Genomic DNA, 17226 nt, shown 5'->3' on the forward strand with positions numbered 1-17226 from the left:
TTTTGTAATTACCCGCCAATTTTACCGGCCATCATACCAACATGCGCCTACAGTTTAGATTTAAAGCTTGTATGTGAGCCGTTACTTGATGTTAGCTGTACACAAAGTCGCAGTGAAAAAACAGTTGGGTGATGTAGGAATTTGAAGACATGCATCATAGTAGGGGACTGGTAGCAGCATAAAATGAGAGAAAACCAAACGATCAGCGTCTTGAAACCCAGTAGGTGGCTTGAAACAAAAACAGAATGAAATTTATTTTAAAATATTACAAAATATTACATAGTTTTGTTTTTAATAGTACAGTTAAAAATGTGAACACGCTGTGTGATATCATAAGATAGAGAAATGTTTGCATATAAAACAAAGATAAGCATTTCAAGACAATCGTTTTCGAAATTCTGCCAAACATGTTACATATACATTAAAATTATCACTCCAGTATACTGAATTCCCTTCCAAAAAATATTTTGCAAATCTCTATTGTTACATGGACACTTCGTGTATTTGTTTGGCATATTTGCATACCGCGTTCTATATACAAAATACATGTCTGGCAAAACTTTGCCTTTTTAGAAAGAAATATTTGATATCACACAGTTTACTTTCTGGGATTCCTGAACATTGCTCCATGACCGGGTACAATATAGTCAGCTATACCAAGAATCTTTTCACGATTATCTCTCTGCAATTCCTCGTGCTCGCTATACGCCTTCCACAAGTCCTCTCGTGCAAGGTCTGCTGCTTTTTCAAATAGATCGCCCGTGATGGCCACTGTGCCATGTCGAGTGTTCTTCACAATTACACTAACATCACTGTCCGTATGCCCTGGAGTTGGCCATACTTCCACATCTAAAGAGTTAGCATTATAGGAATAACTGACATGATAATCTAAAATGATTATCGCGTTATTCAATTATAAATTCATCAAAGTATATAGAAAGGTTTCTAAATTACACATTCGTACGAGTTATTATAAGTATTAAGTAATCTAATCGAAATAGCCATAAAAAACAATAATATTGGCAAGTACCTAAGCAATATTGGCGAATAACTAATTAATATCATTTATTATTTAACAGCCTTAATGAATCAATCTTACCCTCATGAATTTTATATACAACGCCATGTTTAAATTGGTGAACAATATACTGATCTTTCTTTGATACATCATAGGAAACAATGAATGTTGCATCCGGGAATAGATTCAAGTTTCCCACGTGATCGGAGTGACCATGCGTACAAACAACGAAATCAATTTCCTCCGGAGGCAAATGGCCCTTTTCGTCCAGTGCCCTAAATGACATTTTATATCCCAGCTTAAAACGTGAAGAGAATGAAATATATGTTAGAAATATTCACGTCAAAAAGGCAACGTTCATTTCTGTGAAGAACCTTTTTTGTTAACTGATCGTTTTTTCTTCATATAATTAAAAAATCCCATCAACTGCGCTTGTCTTACTTCAAAAGTTTGTCTTTCTCAGAGGGATTTCCAGTGTCTACAATAACATTCTTCGGTCCTTTAACTAGAGTGCTTGAACCGGTAGCACGTTGCTCTCCTGGACCACTGTTCTCTGAATAACCTTTGATCAGCGAGATGATTTCAAAATTAAAGGCACCACCTTCCTGACATACATCTTGTCGAAAAAGTGCGGCGGGTAGATTGCCTGTGGATTATGAAAGAAAAGTATATGCAAAATATTCATGCAAAATATGTTCACGAGTTATGCATGCAAAATATTCAACTTTAAGGTGGTCCGATACCAAAATTTTTTTTCTTTAATTTAATTTGAAAAATATAAAAATCTTTTCATGCCATATTGCAAGTCAAGTTGCTTTGAGTGAAAAAAAATTGTAAGAATCTTCAATCACTATAGTTACCCAGACCAGACACACCCAATGGTGGAAAATAGACGAATTTTGTAAACACGATAGCTAACTAGATTTTAACTCTAAAACGACAGAATTGGCTTTATTTAGTTCTAAATATTTTTGAATCGGTAAATATTCAGGATCGCTTAGGGATACATTTAAGTTTGCTTTCCTTGAAATTTTTATAACTGAATAAATCATGATCTTTTTGTATTGGACCACCTTAAATCCATTTGTGCAGTCCTTTAAAAGCACAAATCGGCAGTTCCCAATTAACCTTATGATATGTAGTTTTCGTTGTTGATACACCGCAGAAATGCTATCATCGGACAAGCATATGAAATTATAATATAATTACATAAATAGTTATAATACACAATATATTATACAACTGCAGCTCATGCTATTAATAACCTATGTAGCTAATTATACATAGCTAAGTGAATTTTCTTTTGAACAATGACATCAAACATTACTTTCGCGGATATACATTTTCAAGGCATTTTCTCACGTTTTATTTTACTGGCCAATTGAACAAACAAAATATACTTTATAACGAGATGGGGCCAATATCAAATTAATGTTTCAAGGGTAACATTTCGAGGAGCTAAAATGCTAAATTAAGCTCAGTACTATAATTTTATAAAGCTATACTTATATAAATTTACTTACTCTCCCACTTTACTGGGTTTTGAAGTCCATGCAAAGTGAAGGATTTAGAGGTTCTCTTTATGATATTATACTCTTTTTTTTCTTATATATTTGATATTTGACTGCACAATACAAACAGGATATAGCTATCCCTTTATACATGCATATGCATATATGAAAAGCATCTTACTATACCGTCCCCACTAAGTTCTATATATAGATCTGCCGTCTGCAGTCAGTTTACTATATAGCTTGAATCGTTCATCAAGTTCACGACAGTGCCAACTATATTAATATTAAATGTGATACTAAATAAATCAATTGATCTCTATCGATATATATCTCGTTTTTGTTTGACGTTTGACATCAATATTTAGAACGAATATATACAGACCTTTGTCTTGCATACAATGTAAAATACACGATTTTCCTGGGCTATTTTGGTTTGTTTCACATGTTATTTGGCCGTATGTGTACAGTATTTTGCGCAGTAATATTGCAGTATCAAGGTCAAAATCGATAGTATCGATAATTTGGGCAGTTTGAGGCAAATTGTTGTAGATATCTTCTCACAATTTTCAATGAGCATATATAATAAAGGCCTTGTTTATATTTACTCATGCAATCGTACAGGCGATTATTTGTGGTTTCATTCTTATATAACGCTTTCAAAGTTCAACTAAACATATATAGATTAAAGGGTTTGAAAGTCTAGTACTTGCAGGCTTGTTGTAAAGTTAAAATCGTTGAAAGTTTTAAAAGTCAAATACCGTTTACGAACGCAATATACAATAGTCAATACGTGTTATACTTGTTTTCTCAACAAACCCGGCAAAATTTCAAGTCAAGATATCGAAATGTAAACTTTTGCTTTAGTTTAGGCAAAGTTATATACTAATATAAACTGTGGTTTATATAAATACATAAACGGTTAGAGCAAATGCACATTCTGCACATCGCATACCTATATGCATGTTATTTACGAAAGGTAGCTATAATTAAATATTCTTTGACTTTGAAGAGTCGTTGTAGATTTGAATTCAAATTTATATAATAGCCTTTCTTTGTATATATATTCAGGTCGGGTAGTAGCTACCAAAACGGCGTAGATATAGCGATTATATTAGGCCTATCTTGCATTTCTTGCATGCAAATTGCGTATATCGGAGGTTACGAACTGATCTGTAGTGCATGAGAGCGTCTTTATCATATAAAAACGGCTAAGAATTCATACAAGTTTCATACATCATTCATACAATTACAATTTTAAAAATTTTCAATAAATCTTATAGTCAAATATACGCTTTATTCCATCAAAAAAAGTCAAGACTTCAAGTCCAAGATGAAATCAATTGCTTTACTTTATTTAACCACAGTATAGATGAACTTAACCCTTTAGTGCACGAGGCATTTCCGCTGCATTGATTTTAATGAAAATTGGTGAAAGTGCTACCTTAACAACTAATTTTTGAATAGTAATTTTTTTTTTGAAAAAAAAGTTAATTAGAAGGAGAAAATTTTTGTCCAGTGCACTGGACAACGTGCATGTCGGGAATAAACTTTAAAAAAAAAACATTGAAAAATATCTAAAAAAATTTATTTATACAGTAAAGTTTTTTGCCCTACCAAGTTTGCTAGCTATTTTTTACAACCCATAAAAGTCATTTTCCATGAAAATTTAAAAAGCAAGTGTTCTTAGTGACACATAAATACACATTGCATTTGCTGCACATAAACATTGTTTTCTTTTTGCAACCGTCCATTTTGCATCTTTGTGCATTTGGTATGTCCATGAGAATAGGCCAATGGTCATACTTATCAAATCTCACAGACTCAGGAATGCTTGAGGCTCTCATTCTCTTCTTTGGTGATGGTGGTGGTTCGGGCAGATCTTCATCCGACTCCTCACTTCTTGGCTTTCCAACCATGAGGGTGACACAAACTTCAGTGAGGAAATCTAAATAGCTTTTAGTTCCTCCAATCTCTTTGTAAATTATCCATGCATTCACAGCACATTGACTAATCATGTGCAATGCAATTCTCTGGTACCACTTTCGACATCTATATTTTGTGCGATACAGGGCCAGCATCATATCGGACTTGTCTACACCTCCCATGTAGTTGTTATACAACTGAACCGAAGCAGGTCGTTTGACATTTACGTTTGCCTTCTCCTTGCGGACATACCGGGTGCATTCTCCCACTGGATCTCTTCCAATAAAATTGGATATCATCAAAACTCTTTTGCTGTCATACCATGACGTTACGACCACTGATCTTTCCTTATTTACATTTTGTTCTGAAGAACCTCTGCCACTTTTCTTCAGCTGGCTTTCGCTAGGCAACGGGCATTTTCTAGACCTATTACAATTCAATGTAGCCAAAGCCCAAAAACCTTTAGTACCTAAATATGCAATTAGCTCTGGGCAAGAAAAAAAATTATCAAAGAAAAGTTTGTGCTTATTTGCTTCAAGCCTCTGGATCAAACGCAAAACGACAAACCCACTTTCACCACACTTTTCTGGTGCATCCCAGCCACTTGGAGGACCAGTTTTCCCTTTCTCTCCATCTATTTCAAAGGTATAGACATACCCTGAAACACCAGCAAGAGCCCACAACTTATACCCCCACTTTTTTGGTTTCTTTGGGAGATAGCGCTTTAGGCCACTGGCTCCTTTGAAGGGGACAACCTGCTCATCGACTGCGACATAGGTTTCTGGGACGACAACTTCGAAGAACTTGTTTCTGATATAATCTACAAGGGGCTGGATCTTATAACACTTGTTGTAATCTTCACTGTTACTGGCAGGAATCAAATTATTGTCGTTATAATGAAGCAGTTGCATGATTTTGGCAAAACGATTCACTCCCATTGTGTTGGCAATAATGTCCACTCTAGTATTGTGCTGCCAATACATTCGTCTGTTGGGCAACTTCAAAATACCCATGTACAGAATGATTCCAAATGCTTTCTGAATATCTTCCACTTTGATTTCATTGACCTCATTAGCACTGCTGTTGTTTATCGACTGGGAGGTTGCGTATATTTGAGTTTGTTCTAGAATCATGTCCAGCAATTCACTTGTAACAAACAAATTGAAAAACTCTATTGGTGGGCTATTCTTTGAAAGACTATTTTCCAAATTTGGGTTGAGTTTTAGCTTTCTCTCATCAATGTTTGAATTTGGTGGAATTTTCCATGTTTGATTTCCCCTCAACAGCTATTCAAACTCTTCACGGCTAGACGATGGTGCTTGATCTAGAACTTCTTCTTGATCACTGCCATTTTCTGTGTAAGTAAATATAGAGAATAATTACTCAATTTTGAATGTTTATTATTTCTGACATATCTGGTTAAAAATAATAACAATCTAACGTAGAATAGACTTACCCGAAGCGGAGGTTGTGGTATTTTCTTGAGACTCAATATCAAATGCCTCATCATCACTTTCTTCTGATGAAGCTTCACTAACATTTGCTGTTGGCAAAGTAGTAAAATTCACAGGAGGTCTTCGACTGCCATAAAATGAACTAAAGAATGTATACAAACAAACTAAGAAAGCGCAATAATGTTTCTTTCTTCAAGCGAAATAATCAGGTTATTAGCCATTATCATATTTCAGAATATAATAGTTACATAAATGCACAATGTCCAGTATATTGGACAATAACAAAATTCGAATATTTTTCGTAAAATATAAGTCATTGGCACATGAAAATAACTTATAATCATTGTATAAACATAACGCTATGTATAACAACAGTTATTAGCTTATCTCCATACTTATTGTTGCCTTGAAAAGCGTTAAAATTGAAAAAACTCACCTCACTGATATCTTCGGCCTTGACGCCATCTTGGACTCCACAGAATAAAAGCTGACTCATCAATTAAATAATGACATAAGTGTGACATACCCACGCGTGGATAAAAACACGAATTGCATAATTTGAATGTTTCTAAGTTGCGCAATACATCAAAATGCTATGTCCAGTGTACTGGACATGGTGCACTAAAGGGTTAAGATCTCAGTAAAATAATTACATGCTATATGCTATATGCATGCTATATGCAATATTAAGATTCATTTCGTTGAAATGGTTAACAAACCTAATCGCCAATATATACGCGTTATTCTATCAGAACAAAACTTCAAGCAAAGCCATCAAGATGAAAACAACTGCCTTACTTTAAGCGCAGTATATATAGACTGTGGCTTGGGTTGTAATGAATGTATAAACTCATAAATATATAAACGAATAACAGTTAATGAACTGACCACTGCATGCAATTGTATATTTGTTATTAAGTGTTATTCTACTGAAGTAGACCTATCAGATATTCATATTTGCTTGAGCAGAAAGGTCTATATATAGAAGGTTAAAGGCATTCAAGATCTACCCGTGAAAAGCGTTTCAATTTTTACACGCGGAAAGTCTTTGTTTGTATTTTTGACCTTGCAGGGCTTGATCGGGCAATGGACGTCGAAGGCGCTGTTATAGGCTTTTTATCAGGCCTACTGCGTGCAAATACTGTGCCCAAAGTTACTCAAGTCCATACCGTGATTATCATATAAACAAAAAGCTCAGAATTTTATAACAAAAATGTTTTCAACTTGCCTTCTTCCTCGGAGCATTGAACCGGAGAGTCGTGGACATGGTGACGTCTCGCTCGCCTTGAACAATTTTCGCGACTGCATTCGCGATCGCTGTGTTCTGTCGGAGGAGTCCGTGGAGAAGCCATCAATAAACCACCATTTGAACACACTCTCGTAGAACGCTGATGTTAATGATGTTATCCACACAATTCCTGTGTACTTCCTCTTTATTATTGAAACGATTCATGCATCGTCATGGCGAGCTCGCCCTCGCCTACTTTCGAACGAAAGTTACATTACATTATTTTCCCAGAATTTTTGCCTTGTTCGCGGAGGCAAGTGTTGGCAATCAAATATTCTGGGAAGAGTGAATCTTGTGAAATTCGTTTATATTTGCCAAACAGCGTGAATCTTGTCGGAACAACGATATGAAATGAATGTTTTGAAATGAACTCATATACGTTGTGCAATAAATATACAATAAAAGATGCCTGCTCACGTTTCACTTCCGCGCGCGCATGACCGACAAAAGGCAGATTGGGATTTTCCCTTGTTGGCAAAAATTTCCCATTGGCAAAAATGTCTTCCGTCGGACTTTCTTTCTTTCTGTACTGCACATGCACGCAAAATTTGGCCTAGTTTATACGTCGCATTTTAGTCGTTCATTACCTGTTGTTTAAATCGCTTTGACCAAAATGCGACCAAGCTATTTGTTGACAAGCATGGAAGAATATACAAGCCTAACAACCGCACTTAAAAATCGACACCTCCAAAAACTCCATCGCTTTTTAGAAGAAACATCTTTTACCACACTACAGATGCATTTGTCTTGGGATAATTATATTTCTCGATGTTCATAACACTAAGAGGATGATTACATGGAGTGTTTTCAGCCCGGGCTGAGTTTCAGCCTCGGTCTTAAAATAATTCTGACGTGTCATAACACAGCCCGGACTGAATCTTGCCATGTAATTGAAAAATATTTTGGCCCCGGTTGCCGGGCTGAAACTCCCCTAAATTAGACGTTAGTGTGTGTGCAAGGAAGATAAAAACAAATCAAATACATGTAGCGGCTGATATTGATCCATGCCGATATTGATTTTGAGATTGCATCAACTTGTAGGCTCACCTGCGTGGCAAGCATCAATGCTGTTTCGATTTCTCCCGCGGACCTACTTGTTTCAGCTTGTGCAGTGCAGGTCTCGCAAATGATTCATACCTCGAATAATCTTGTATTGGTAATTTCCGCTGTCATCCAGTCACCATAACACGTGTTCTTACTATATAAAAACTACAATCATAACCTCGTTTGTTTGTTTTGGGGTTTCCCCAAGTGTCATCATGGGGTTTTCCCTAATCAGTCATATGATTGTAAACGTCATGGTATATATCGGTGCATGGTGTATAGGCCTTGATGCACATCCTGGGAAGTGCTTTAGCACATTGTTGAAAAGTATCTTTGTTTTGGAATTATGGCGAGCAATCCTTTATAATCCGTATTTATCGTGCTGGTTTATCATTGTTATTCTCATTTTGATGTATAGAATATAGCTGTTTGCTTTGTTGAATATTTTATGAGTTTTTTAAGTTTTTAAAACGGGTAAATTTATCACAAAGAAATCCGGATCGGAAGCAACACATCACCACTTGTGACGTGCATTTTAATACAAAACTTAAAAAAAAGAAAAACTATGATAAGCAAACGGTCAATTTTATTTATTAGATTATAGTAATTTACAATATAATACGTATGTGCATGATTTTTAAAAGAAACGAAAATAATTAAAAATCTCACAGCAACTACTGGTAAAGACGTATGCATATTGCCATGCGTGTATTTTTCCGTATTTCTGAACATTGTTCCATGACCTGGCACAATGAAATCTGCAAGATTAAGAATCATTTTACGACTTTCTCCCTGCGCCGATAAATCCCCTTCATTCTTAAAAAGATCCCCTGTGATGGCAACTGTGCCGTGTCGCGTATTTTCCACAATCACGCTCATATCACTTTCAAAAATTCCAGGTGTTCTAACTACCTTCAGCCCTAAAGAAAACCAGTTGCGTCTATATTAAATTGCCCTCACAACAACAATTGAGCTACAAATTCTCAGTCTTACACTCTAACTCTGGAAGAGAAAGCGCCCGAAAATATTTAGTGTAAAAGTGAGATTATACCAGTTATTTATTACAGATTTTTTAACAACTGAAGGGAAATATCATTTAAATTTTTAGTAAAACTACTGTTAAGTCTACATTTAAAGGGAACTAACGAAGACGATTTACAAAGCAGTCAGTTCGTGGACGCAAAGGTATCGTAATTTTTTATCTTACGACAGCCTGACCACCTACAAATGAGGCATTTTCGCCACTTTTCAACGATATGAAAGACGTTGCAATGTGAAAGTGCATTTTATCGCGTAAATGAAACGGAAATATCAACCAGACATCGGAGTTTTTGCAATATCATCAACAGGTCCAGGCAGGAGAATTTCTCATAGGCTATTTCAAGCAAAATATGTGACTGGCGTCGTGGGATGACCGCGTCGTAGACCGTAAACTTTCTTTAAAGACCACTATAGCCAACACTGGGAACTTGGTTTCAGACTAACCAGGAAATTTGTTCACATTTTAAATAACCCAAACACTAACCAAAATTTTGACTACATTCGGTAAAAAGGTACATTATTTATCATTTTACATGAAGTATATGAATTAGGATTCTGATTGGCTTAGCCAGAGAGATGTAAGCAAATTTGACAAGTCGCTTAATATTCGTAGCTCAAGCTTACCGTGATCTATCTTGATAGGAAATGTTTTTAAACAATCGTAAACGCCTCGCTTTGACATGCAGACATTCGACACCAAAAATTTAGCATCAGGGAAGAGGTTCAAATTTCCCGCGTGATCTAAGCAACAATGAGTACAAACGACATAATGAATATCATTTGGACTCGTATTACTTTCGTCCAACGCCCTAGATGATATTAAATATAATTTAAATGAGGTTTTTAAGAAATGAGAACATAAACACAATGAAAAACAATCCTTATAAGAATTATTACTCTGCGCATCATTTGTGCTTACTTGAGATTACCGATTGCGTTCCACTGAATAGTTTCCTTTTCGATTAAGATACATGGTATTAAGGGAGAGTTTTTTAGTTAAAAAGGTTGTGCCATGGAATCTTAGCGACCAGTCATGATTTACATCGTGTCCCGTCAGCAGCAGATTTGAGAAAGGCACTGAATTACAAAAAATTGACTGGCGACGTTTCGACTAAGTGGAAATCCACATCGGTCATATTCTTCGCCGAAAAGGGAACCGTAATTCGCATTTAGACGGTTCATTCGCTCTTCATGATGCATGCAAGCTCTCGATCGAGTGTTGATCATGCACGGCATGTGGAATTATACATCAACAGCCCCCCCCCCTAAGTGTGGTTGAAAACAGTTAAAAAATAAATAAAGATGTTTGCTTCATGCAACCTCGCCTTAATAAATTACATGATAGTGCTCTCCTACTTTAAGAGTTTCTCTTTTTCAAAAGGGTTTCCAGTGTCAACAATGACATTCTTAGATCCTTTAACCAGAGTGCTCGATCCAGCACGCTTTTGCTTTCCTTGGTCACTGTTCGTAGAATATCCTTTCATTAGCGAGATGATCTCATAGGGATAGCCACCTTCTGGACAAGCACCACATGAATAACGCATAACTGATGGATGAAATTCGTATAGATTAAAAATTGCAAGATATTTAAGAAAAAAGAAAAGAAAATTAATAGACATACAGGATGTATTGGACTTAATGATATATAATTATATCCGACGTAGTTAGTACGAAAGAGCAGTCATTTACCTTTCCAATAACACCCTCTTTCGTCAGAATTATAGTAAAAAATAGTCAAACACATTTAAAATATAAATTAGACATCAACTAACATGATTTGGGGTGTTTTTAGTAACGCATTTCAAAAATACTCGACATAAACCACGACCTATACGAGTGTTTCAATGTTTTGTAATACGATCTATAGGCCTAGTATACAAGTGAACGAGTTTTTTTTTCATGCCGCGTAATATGTGTTTGAAACTTTACATTATGATTCACACAAAACTACAATAGCACTGAAATTTTATATATTCAAGATACATATATATTAATATCATGCGTTATAGCAAGTTTAAAGAAGTAATTTAAAGAAATTAACCGGTGAATAGACACGTGGAATATTAAGGATAAATATACGGATATAAGACCATGCGGAGATAAAATAAACACATCTACTTATTAACATACTATGTCAACTCTCGATCCTGGGCAAAAACCTTCGACGAACTGTAAAAGCAAGCGCTATAAATTTCACAGGAGTACTATTCTTCCATGCATTATGGCATTAAATGAGGTTAGGCGTTTAAATCCAAAAATCGGCATCTTTTGGTATTATATCCGCATGAATATATAACAATATCAAGTGCTTAAACAAGTCTTTGTTGACCATTGTTGACTTTGAGCAAATAGATTGGCATCGTTAATCCGTAGCGTAAATTTCGGTGCTATTTCTTTTATATTACTGTGATTATATATGTGTAATTATGCTGGCTCAGGTCAGCCATCGATCGATCCCTACTTTCGGCGCATCGATATTTCAAAACAGTAATTTTGTGATGATTTAATTTCAAGCGGATTCTCACGTCGCGGCATTCCGTGTAGAATACATCGGTGGTTTGAAAGTCTTGGAATGTTTCACCCCATATCATCCTGAACCCATATGCTTAGAATTCAAACAACGAAAATATTTTGACTTGCCTTCTGTACATTCAGATGGGACGTCAAAACCAGAAGTAGATCGAGATTCGTCATTTTCTACTGGTGAAAAAGCCATCGCATATATATATATTCGCTAAAATCTTTGTTGCACAATGAGCCCACATCGACTGTGCTATAGAAAGCATCTTCCCTCTCTTATATAAGACAAACCTCGAAACTAATTTTGCAATATCATGGCCTCGTGACCGGCATCGTGCTGTGCTTAGCCGAAATACAATGCGAGTTATTATAAACGTTCGCAGAAGTGTGTGCTTTTTCTAGGAAGAATATAACTGTAAAGTAAATATTCTTTAAAAAATATCTCTTGTTAATGAGTGCAGGAGGTTACCCAAGTCGCTTAAAAGTTTGATATAATGATCCATAAATTTATGGAACATTCTAAATCGTTGTTTAAACATAGTAATATAGACACATTAATACAATGTATTTAGTGATTAGTTTGGGTTGTACTTCCGAGTGTCAATTTACAGGAAGCGTGGGGGGGAGGGTGGAATATTTCCATACTATTACATGCATCAAAAGTTTCGTGAATATACTCGGCTTGATGACTCTATTCCACCGACACCTTATTTTAAGAGGTGAGGGGACGTACACAAAAGTATATTCGCTTTGCGAATAACAGCGGCACTTTTATATTTTGGCGAACAATATCTATATTCATATTTGTATTTGCTATTTGATTAAGGATTTACCAGGTTGTTAATAAATCATACAATTCTAATAACTATAAATAACTACAAATGATTTAGCACAATATATTTGCTCTTATAGAATTACGTTCATCTCAAAGACTTTCAATGTTTCGCGGTAATAAACGCCTAATTCTATTTCAAAACCCTGTACTGGATAGCATTTTAAAAACCCAAGGTTTAAAAAATTTCCCCAAACTGCCCTATGCATCCCAAACAAGTGCGCCAAAACAAGTTTATTACACTTGAGTCTTGACTGAGATAGCACCAGGCAACCAACGCTCAATTATCAATACATAATACAATTCCTTTTTGTTTGCCTGCAACGTATTTGAAATAACTACTTGTAATATTATGAATCCATAATATTGTGATAAACTATTAATTAATTTGCTAAATAATTCACCTGAGTTCTAACATCAAAATAATCTTGCTTTGAATTCAAATGAATCTATTTTTAACTCTTGCTAATTTGGAAACGTTTCCGACTTACATTTTTGGCGGGTTTTCCCTAATATTCGGTGTTTTCCCTTTTAAAACACGCGACGAGAATTTCGCAATATCGGGTCCACGAATTTTTTGTTATTTCAACATGCCGCCGGTTTTTTCCCCGTCAAACAAAACGTTTCGGTAAGTAGGCAAATAATCTTCAAGTTATTACTCAATTTCGATTTAGGAAACTTTTCCGGTGGTAAATTTACAAATGAAATATAGTAATTAGCTTATCAAATCTGTCGTATCGGGAAACTCTGTCGTATCGATCAGTCGTATCAGTAAACTATAGAGGATTCAAACACTACGTCAAAAAAGTTTACTTTTTCATTTTTTAGGCATACACATGCACTGGCGGATTAAGTTGCTGTTTACACACGCAACAACGAATCCGATAGAAAATGTACTCGGTTTTAAGCCGTATCCGGAAACTTTGAATCCGTAAAAGTTTGTGGAAACTTCGTATCCAGAAACATTTGAATCCGGAAAATTTTCTTGTGTAAACGCTTTGCACGACGAATCCGAAGAAATTCAAACGTGACGACCAAACAATTCTCCAAGAACAAATAATGTGAGTCTAAACTCTAAACGGACAAATCCGCATTCAGAGACAACTAAAGTGTAGTGTAAACACCTGACGAATCCGATACATGTGTGTAACAATGAATCCGGATAATTTTACAAATCCGGAAACTTTCGTTCTAGTGTAAACGGAGTCTAAGGGTGAGTCAGAATAAATTACACAGCCTAATTTCAACTTTAAAATACTATAATAACAACGTTTTTGGTAAAAATCTATCAATATGATTGCAAGTTAGAGCTGTAGTAATTTATTCTGACTCACCCTGGACTGCCACTGGTCATACAGACATGCATGCATAAATAAAAAGGTCTTAAATCACTTTTTTGCATTGAGAAAACATATAAGATGTTAAAAAAGATGGAGTGAAGAAATCTTCCTACGCTTTATAGGGCCAGAATGACGAAGGTAATTATGCTAAAATACATTGAAATGGGCAGTAAACTTTCTTGGCGTAGGCTCCATTTTTCCTGTATGGCCGTTGGAAGTATATTTTCACGCACGATTTCAAGGCTGTCAAAATCATATTGTCTCGAGCTCATCTTGAAAATATTTTTATTCTTCATCAGAACAGAGCGAAATATGCGACCATGTTCGACTTAGATCATCACGATGGCGTTCTAAGAATTTGATCCTAATCCATTCCTGGAACGAACCTTTGCCGACCGTTATTAGATGCTGCGCATGGGACAACAAAGTCATATCCACCAATGCAATTACCCCACGATCAACATTTTCAGCGGTTGGCTCGTACTCAACAGCACCGGTACTTGATATAAGGGAACGATGAAGATGATGAATTTGTCGATGATTCTTATGCCCTTTTAATCTCCAGGCATCAGAACTAGATATTGTCATATCAGATGCTATCAGCACTCGAGGAATACGCGTTATACATTTGAGAACTGTTAAGAGTTCAACCAGTACGCGCAGGCAGCTTTTCAATCGGGGAAAACCATGTGATTCATAAACTTTCCCACCACGTATATGTACACCTATGTAATGGCCATCTAACTTACGCCACTGAAACTTTTCAGCTTCACTTAATATACTTTCTGATGGTTTGATAGCGAATTGAACGTCCCTAGTAGCAACTTTAAGATGTTTTTTAGTAAAGTTTGTTCTATAACTACCTCCAATGCCACGCCACATTGAGAGAGTTAAGCATTTCGCACCTTTAATGACTCCTTCCTCCAACACAGACCAATCTGTTACCTTTTTTACACTGACGCAAAAATATTTTGACTTCGATTTTCCGTTGATGAGGCCTTTGGGAGCTGGGCATTTAACCCAACCAACTTCATTCGTTAACTTTTTAATGGCGTTGTATTTCATCTGACTAACATGCAGCATATTTTTTGTTCGTTCGTCATTTTTTTTATACATAAAGTAAACAAACACGTGACTTGCGTTACCCAATGAGCATTCAGTATCGTATTCTTTCCCGCTGACCAAAGTTGCGTAATCACTCAGTGCAAGAATATTGTTGAAGTGACTTGTGTTAAAATACATTTTTAGAGGGTAACGGTAATTGGGCCCAAAAAAGGTATCTTGTACCCTTGGTGCCACGACTTTTCTCCCACCAATTTTGGCTACACCTGACAACGTGATCAATGACCGAATGCTCATTGTTATTTTTTCGTCGTTTCCAGCGTATACCCGAACATATCTTCTCGTTGTACGTGTTCTCTCTTTCGTCGGATATTCATTTGAGAGCACGTTTTCAAACACAATTTTCTTCGGTAACATTGCATTGGTGACAGTCAATATCACCTGAGTGTCGGCACCTTTCTTATTCAATGAATTGGCAAATCTGATCAAAATGTGGCTCCCAAAACTCTTTTTTATTATTCTTGCGTTCTCAACTGCGAAAAAAGTAAGATTTTTAAAAATCCTCTCGTTGATGTCTACTTCACCTAAATTTCCGTATTTTCCTGAGGTTGCACGATATTTCCAGATTACAAACGTTAACATCAACAGTCCAACTGCAATGAATCTGTTCCTTTTTATCCTAGGATGTACGAAAACCTTGAGGTAATCCGTCACAATAAAATGACGATTTATTCCGTTTTGGAAAATTAAAGGGGTACAATCTTAAAGATCTCCCAAATCTATCATGGATATTTTCGATCCTGGATAACATGTCCCTATCGGTATAACATTCCCTATATGTAATTTGCCCCTATATGTCGAATGCTTCTATACGTGATATGCCCCTATACGCACATGTCCCTATAGGTAAAATACCCCTATATGTAACATGCCGCTATATGTCGAATACTTCTATACGTGATATGCCCCTATACGCACATGTCCCTATAGGTAAAATACCCCTATATGTAACATGCCGCTATATGTCGAATACTTCTATACGTGACATGCCCCTATACGCACATGTCCCTATAGGTAAAATACCCCTATATGTAACACGCATAGCGTAACAGACGTTACCACCTCAAATATTATGATAGATTGTGCGAGCTAAATAAAGGATGTCGGTTTGATGTTTTAAAGTTATTTGTTACAGTATACATACTAAAATGAGTCATCGATTATTATTCGTATAGCCCTGCGATCGCTCAACTTCCTGAGTACACATTGTTTTTGTACGATCAGGTTACATATAATCAGAAAATATTATGACCCTTTCTGCGAATTTTGCCTACAAAGGAAGGAATCTTTTAAATATTATTCGCAGCCAATGTAAAGAAGGATGCTGGAAACATTTCCACATGCTATTTTTCATCAAATCATAAAAACAAAGCCATCAATAACATACCTGAATTGACATATTTACGGCTAGACTCAGTGCCTGACCTCAATATACGCACACAACACGAATACGCGCATTCATACGCCTGTATTCAGTATTCTAAACGCTACGCTTAGACTCGAACTCGTTGACTGGGCGAATTCAATCGCCTTATAGGTTTGCCCTAAATTTGATATCAATCGCTTTAAATTTTAGATTGCCTTTAATTCTTTCATTGATTAAGAAAATGCTAGCATTGATAATCAATAGCACATTTTGATCTTTGATTGCTAAGAGTGTGATGTACAGGCCTAGTCTCTCTATAGATTATGATGAAGCGAAACAGAATTTATATTTACCTTTTCGCTAAGGTGCACTTCATCTTTTGACGCCGCGAGCATAATATAAAAGACTCAGTTCACAGCCACCCCCCGGTTTGGGAATTTAGAATGATTGTATTTCTATATCGGAATGACTACCGTAAATGATCGATCAAGCGCGGCTATACTCGAATAAGCGCCGCTATCAAACAAGCGCCGCAGCGCCTATTCAAGAATGTATAAATAAACGCCATAGATACTTTTTTGAACGCGCCCTAACCGCTGCCTAACACGAATGAGAATTTGATCACAGTCAATTATAAAATTAAAGTTTTATCAGTGTCGCACATCCTTCACAACCGGGCTCAGCAGAAAAGGTCTGATAGTTTAAATTTCACCTTCTTAATTAATTCTGCGTCTATCAATTGTGCGTGTCACTGGGGCACAAAA

At 36.1% G+C, this 17226-nt stretch overlaps 4 protein-coding genes across 5 annotated transcripts; all 4 read right to left on the bottom strand.

Annotated features, from left to right (window-relative positions):
• Positions 1-308: 308 nt before the first annotated feature.
• On the bottom strand, positions 309-8349 carry LOC114522659 (metallo-beta-lactamase domain-containing protein 1-like). The gene is made up of 5 exons (XM_028543395.1): positions 8245-8349; positions 7138-7389; positions 1460-1664; positions 1100-1293; positions 309-849 (listed from the first exon to the last, which is right to left on the bottom strand). Exons 2-5 carry the CDS (start codon positions 7259-7261, stop codon positions 599-601), a joined length of 774 nt encoding a protein of 257 aa, XP_028399196.1. The 5' UTR covers positions 7262-7389; positions 8245-8349; the 3' UTR covers positions 309-598.
• On the bottom strand, positions 4113-6466 carry LOC114522658 (piggyBac transposable element-derived protein 3-like). Of its 2 annotated transcripts, none has more exons than XM_028543393.1 (3): positions 6346-6466; positions 5912-6051; positions 4113-5809 (listed from the first exon to the last, which is right to left on the bottom strand). In XM_028543393.1, the coding sequence occupies exon 3, from the start codon at positions 5586-5588 to the stop codon at positions 4182-4184; it is 1407 nt and encodes a 468-aa protein (XP_028399194.1). In that variant the 5' UTR covers positions 5589-5809; positions 5912-6051; positions 6346-6466; the 3' UTR covers positions 4113-4181. Both variants share the same exon structure in this region, with proteins under 2 accessions (XP_028399194.1, XP_028399195.1).
• Positions 8350-8724: 375 nt separating the features above from the next.
• On the bottom strand, positions 8725-10982 carry LOC114522737 (metallo-beta-lactamase domain-containing protein 1-like). The gene is made up of 4 exons (XM_028543480.1): positions 10639-10982; positions 9907-10091; positions 8911-9161; positions 8725-8787 (listed from the first exon to the last, which is right to left on the bottom strand). Exons 1-4 carry the CDS (start codon positions 10899-10901, stop codon positions 8725-8727), a joined length of 762 nt encoding a protein of 253 aa, XP_028399281.1. The 5' UTR covers positions 10902-10982.
• Positions 10983-13376: 2394 nt separating this feature from the next.
• Positions 13377-16881, bottom strand: LOC114522538. The gene is made up of 2 exons (XM_028543248.1): positions 16816-16881; positions 13377-15715 (listed from the first exon to the last, which is right to left on the bottom strand). Exons 1-2 carry the CDS (start codon positions 16836-16838, stop codon positions 14260-14262), a joined length of 1479 nt encoding a protein of 492 aa, XP_028399049.1. The 5' UTR covers positions 16839-16881; the 3' UTR covers positions 13377-14259.
• Positions 16882-17226: the final 345 nt, after the last annotated feature.

Source organism: Dendronephthya gigantea, unplaced genomic scaffold (assembly GCF_004324835.1).
Source record: "Dendronephthya gigantea isolate DGI-Jeju-01 unplaced genomic scaffold, DenGig_1.0 000023F, whole genome shotgun sequence".
Lineage (NCBI taxonomy): Eukaryota > Metazoa > Cnidaria > Anthozoa > Malacalcyonacea > Nephtheidae > Dendronephthya > Dendronephthya gigantea.

What these genes read in the sequence shown, in the direction of transcription:
- LOC114522538 (XM_028543248.1), bottom strand. Translation starts at nt 16,838, where the DNA reads ATGAAGTGCACCTTAGCGAAAAG. An exon ending in AAGTGCACCTTAGCGAAAAG is followed by an intron (nt 15,716 to 16,815) that starts GTAAATATAAAT and finishes CGTACATCCTAG; the next exon opens with GATAAAAAGGAACAGATTCA.
- LOC114522659 (XM_028543395.1), bottom strand. Translation starts at nt 7,261, where the DNA reads ATGGCTTCTCCACGGACTCCTCCGACAGAACACAGCGATCGCGAATGC. An exon ending in TCAATGCTCCGAGGAAGAAG is followed by an intron (nt 1,665 to 7,137) that starts GCAAGTTGAAAA and finishes CATAATCCACAG; the next exon opens with GCAATCTACCCGCCGCACTT. An exon ending in GAGAAAGACAAACTTTTGAA is followed by an intron (nt 1,294 to 1,459) that starts GTAAGACAAGCG and finishes AATGTCATTTAG; the next exon opens with GGCACTGGACGAAAAGGGCC.
- LOC114522737 (XM_028543480.1), bottom strand. Translation starts at nt 10,901, where the DNA reads ATGTCTATTAATTTTCTTTTCTTTTTTCTTAAATATCTTGCAATTTTT. An exon ending in GAAAAAGAGAAACTCTTAAA is followed by an intron (nt 10,092 to 10,638) that starts GTAGGAGAGCAC and finishes AATATCATCTAG; the next exon opens with GGCGTTGGACGAAAGTAATA. An exon ending in CGTCTTTACCAGTAGTTGCT is followed by an intron (nt 8,788 to 8,910) that starts GTGAGATTTTTA and finishes CTTTTTTTTAAG; the next exon opens with TTTTGTATTAAAATGCACGT.
- LOC114522658 (XM_028543393.1), bottom strand. Translation starts at nt 5,588, where the DNA reads ATGATTCTAGAACAAACTCAAATATACGCAACCTCCCAGTCGATAAAC.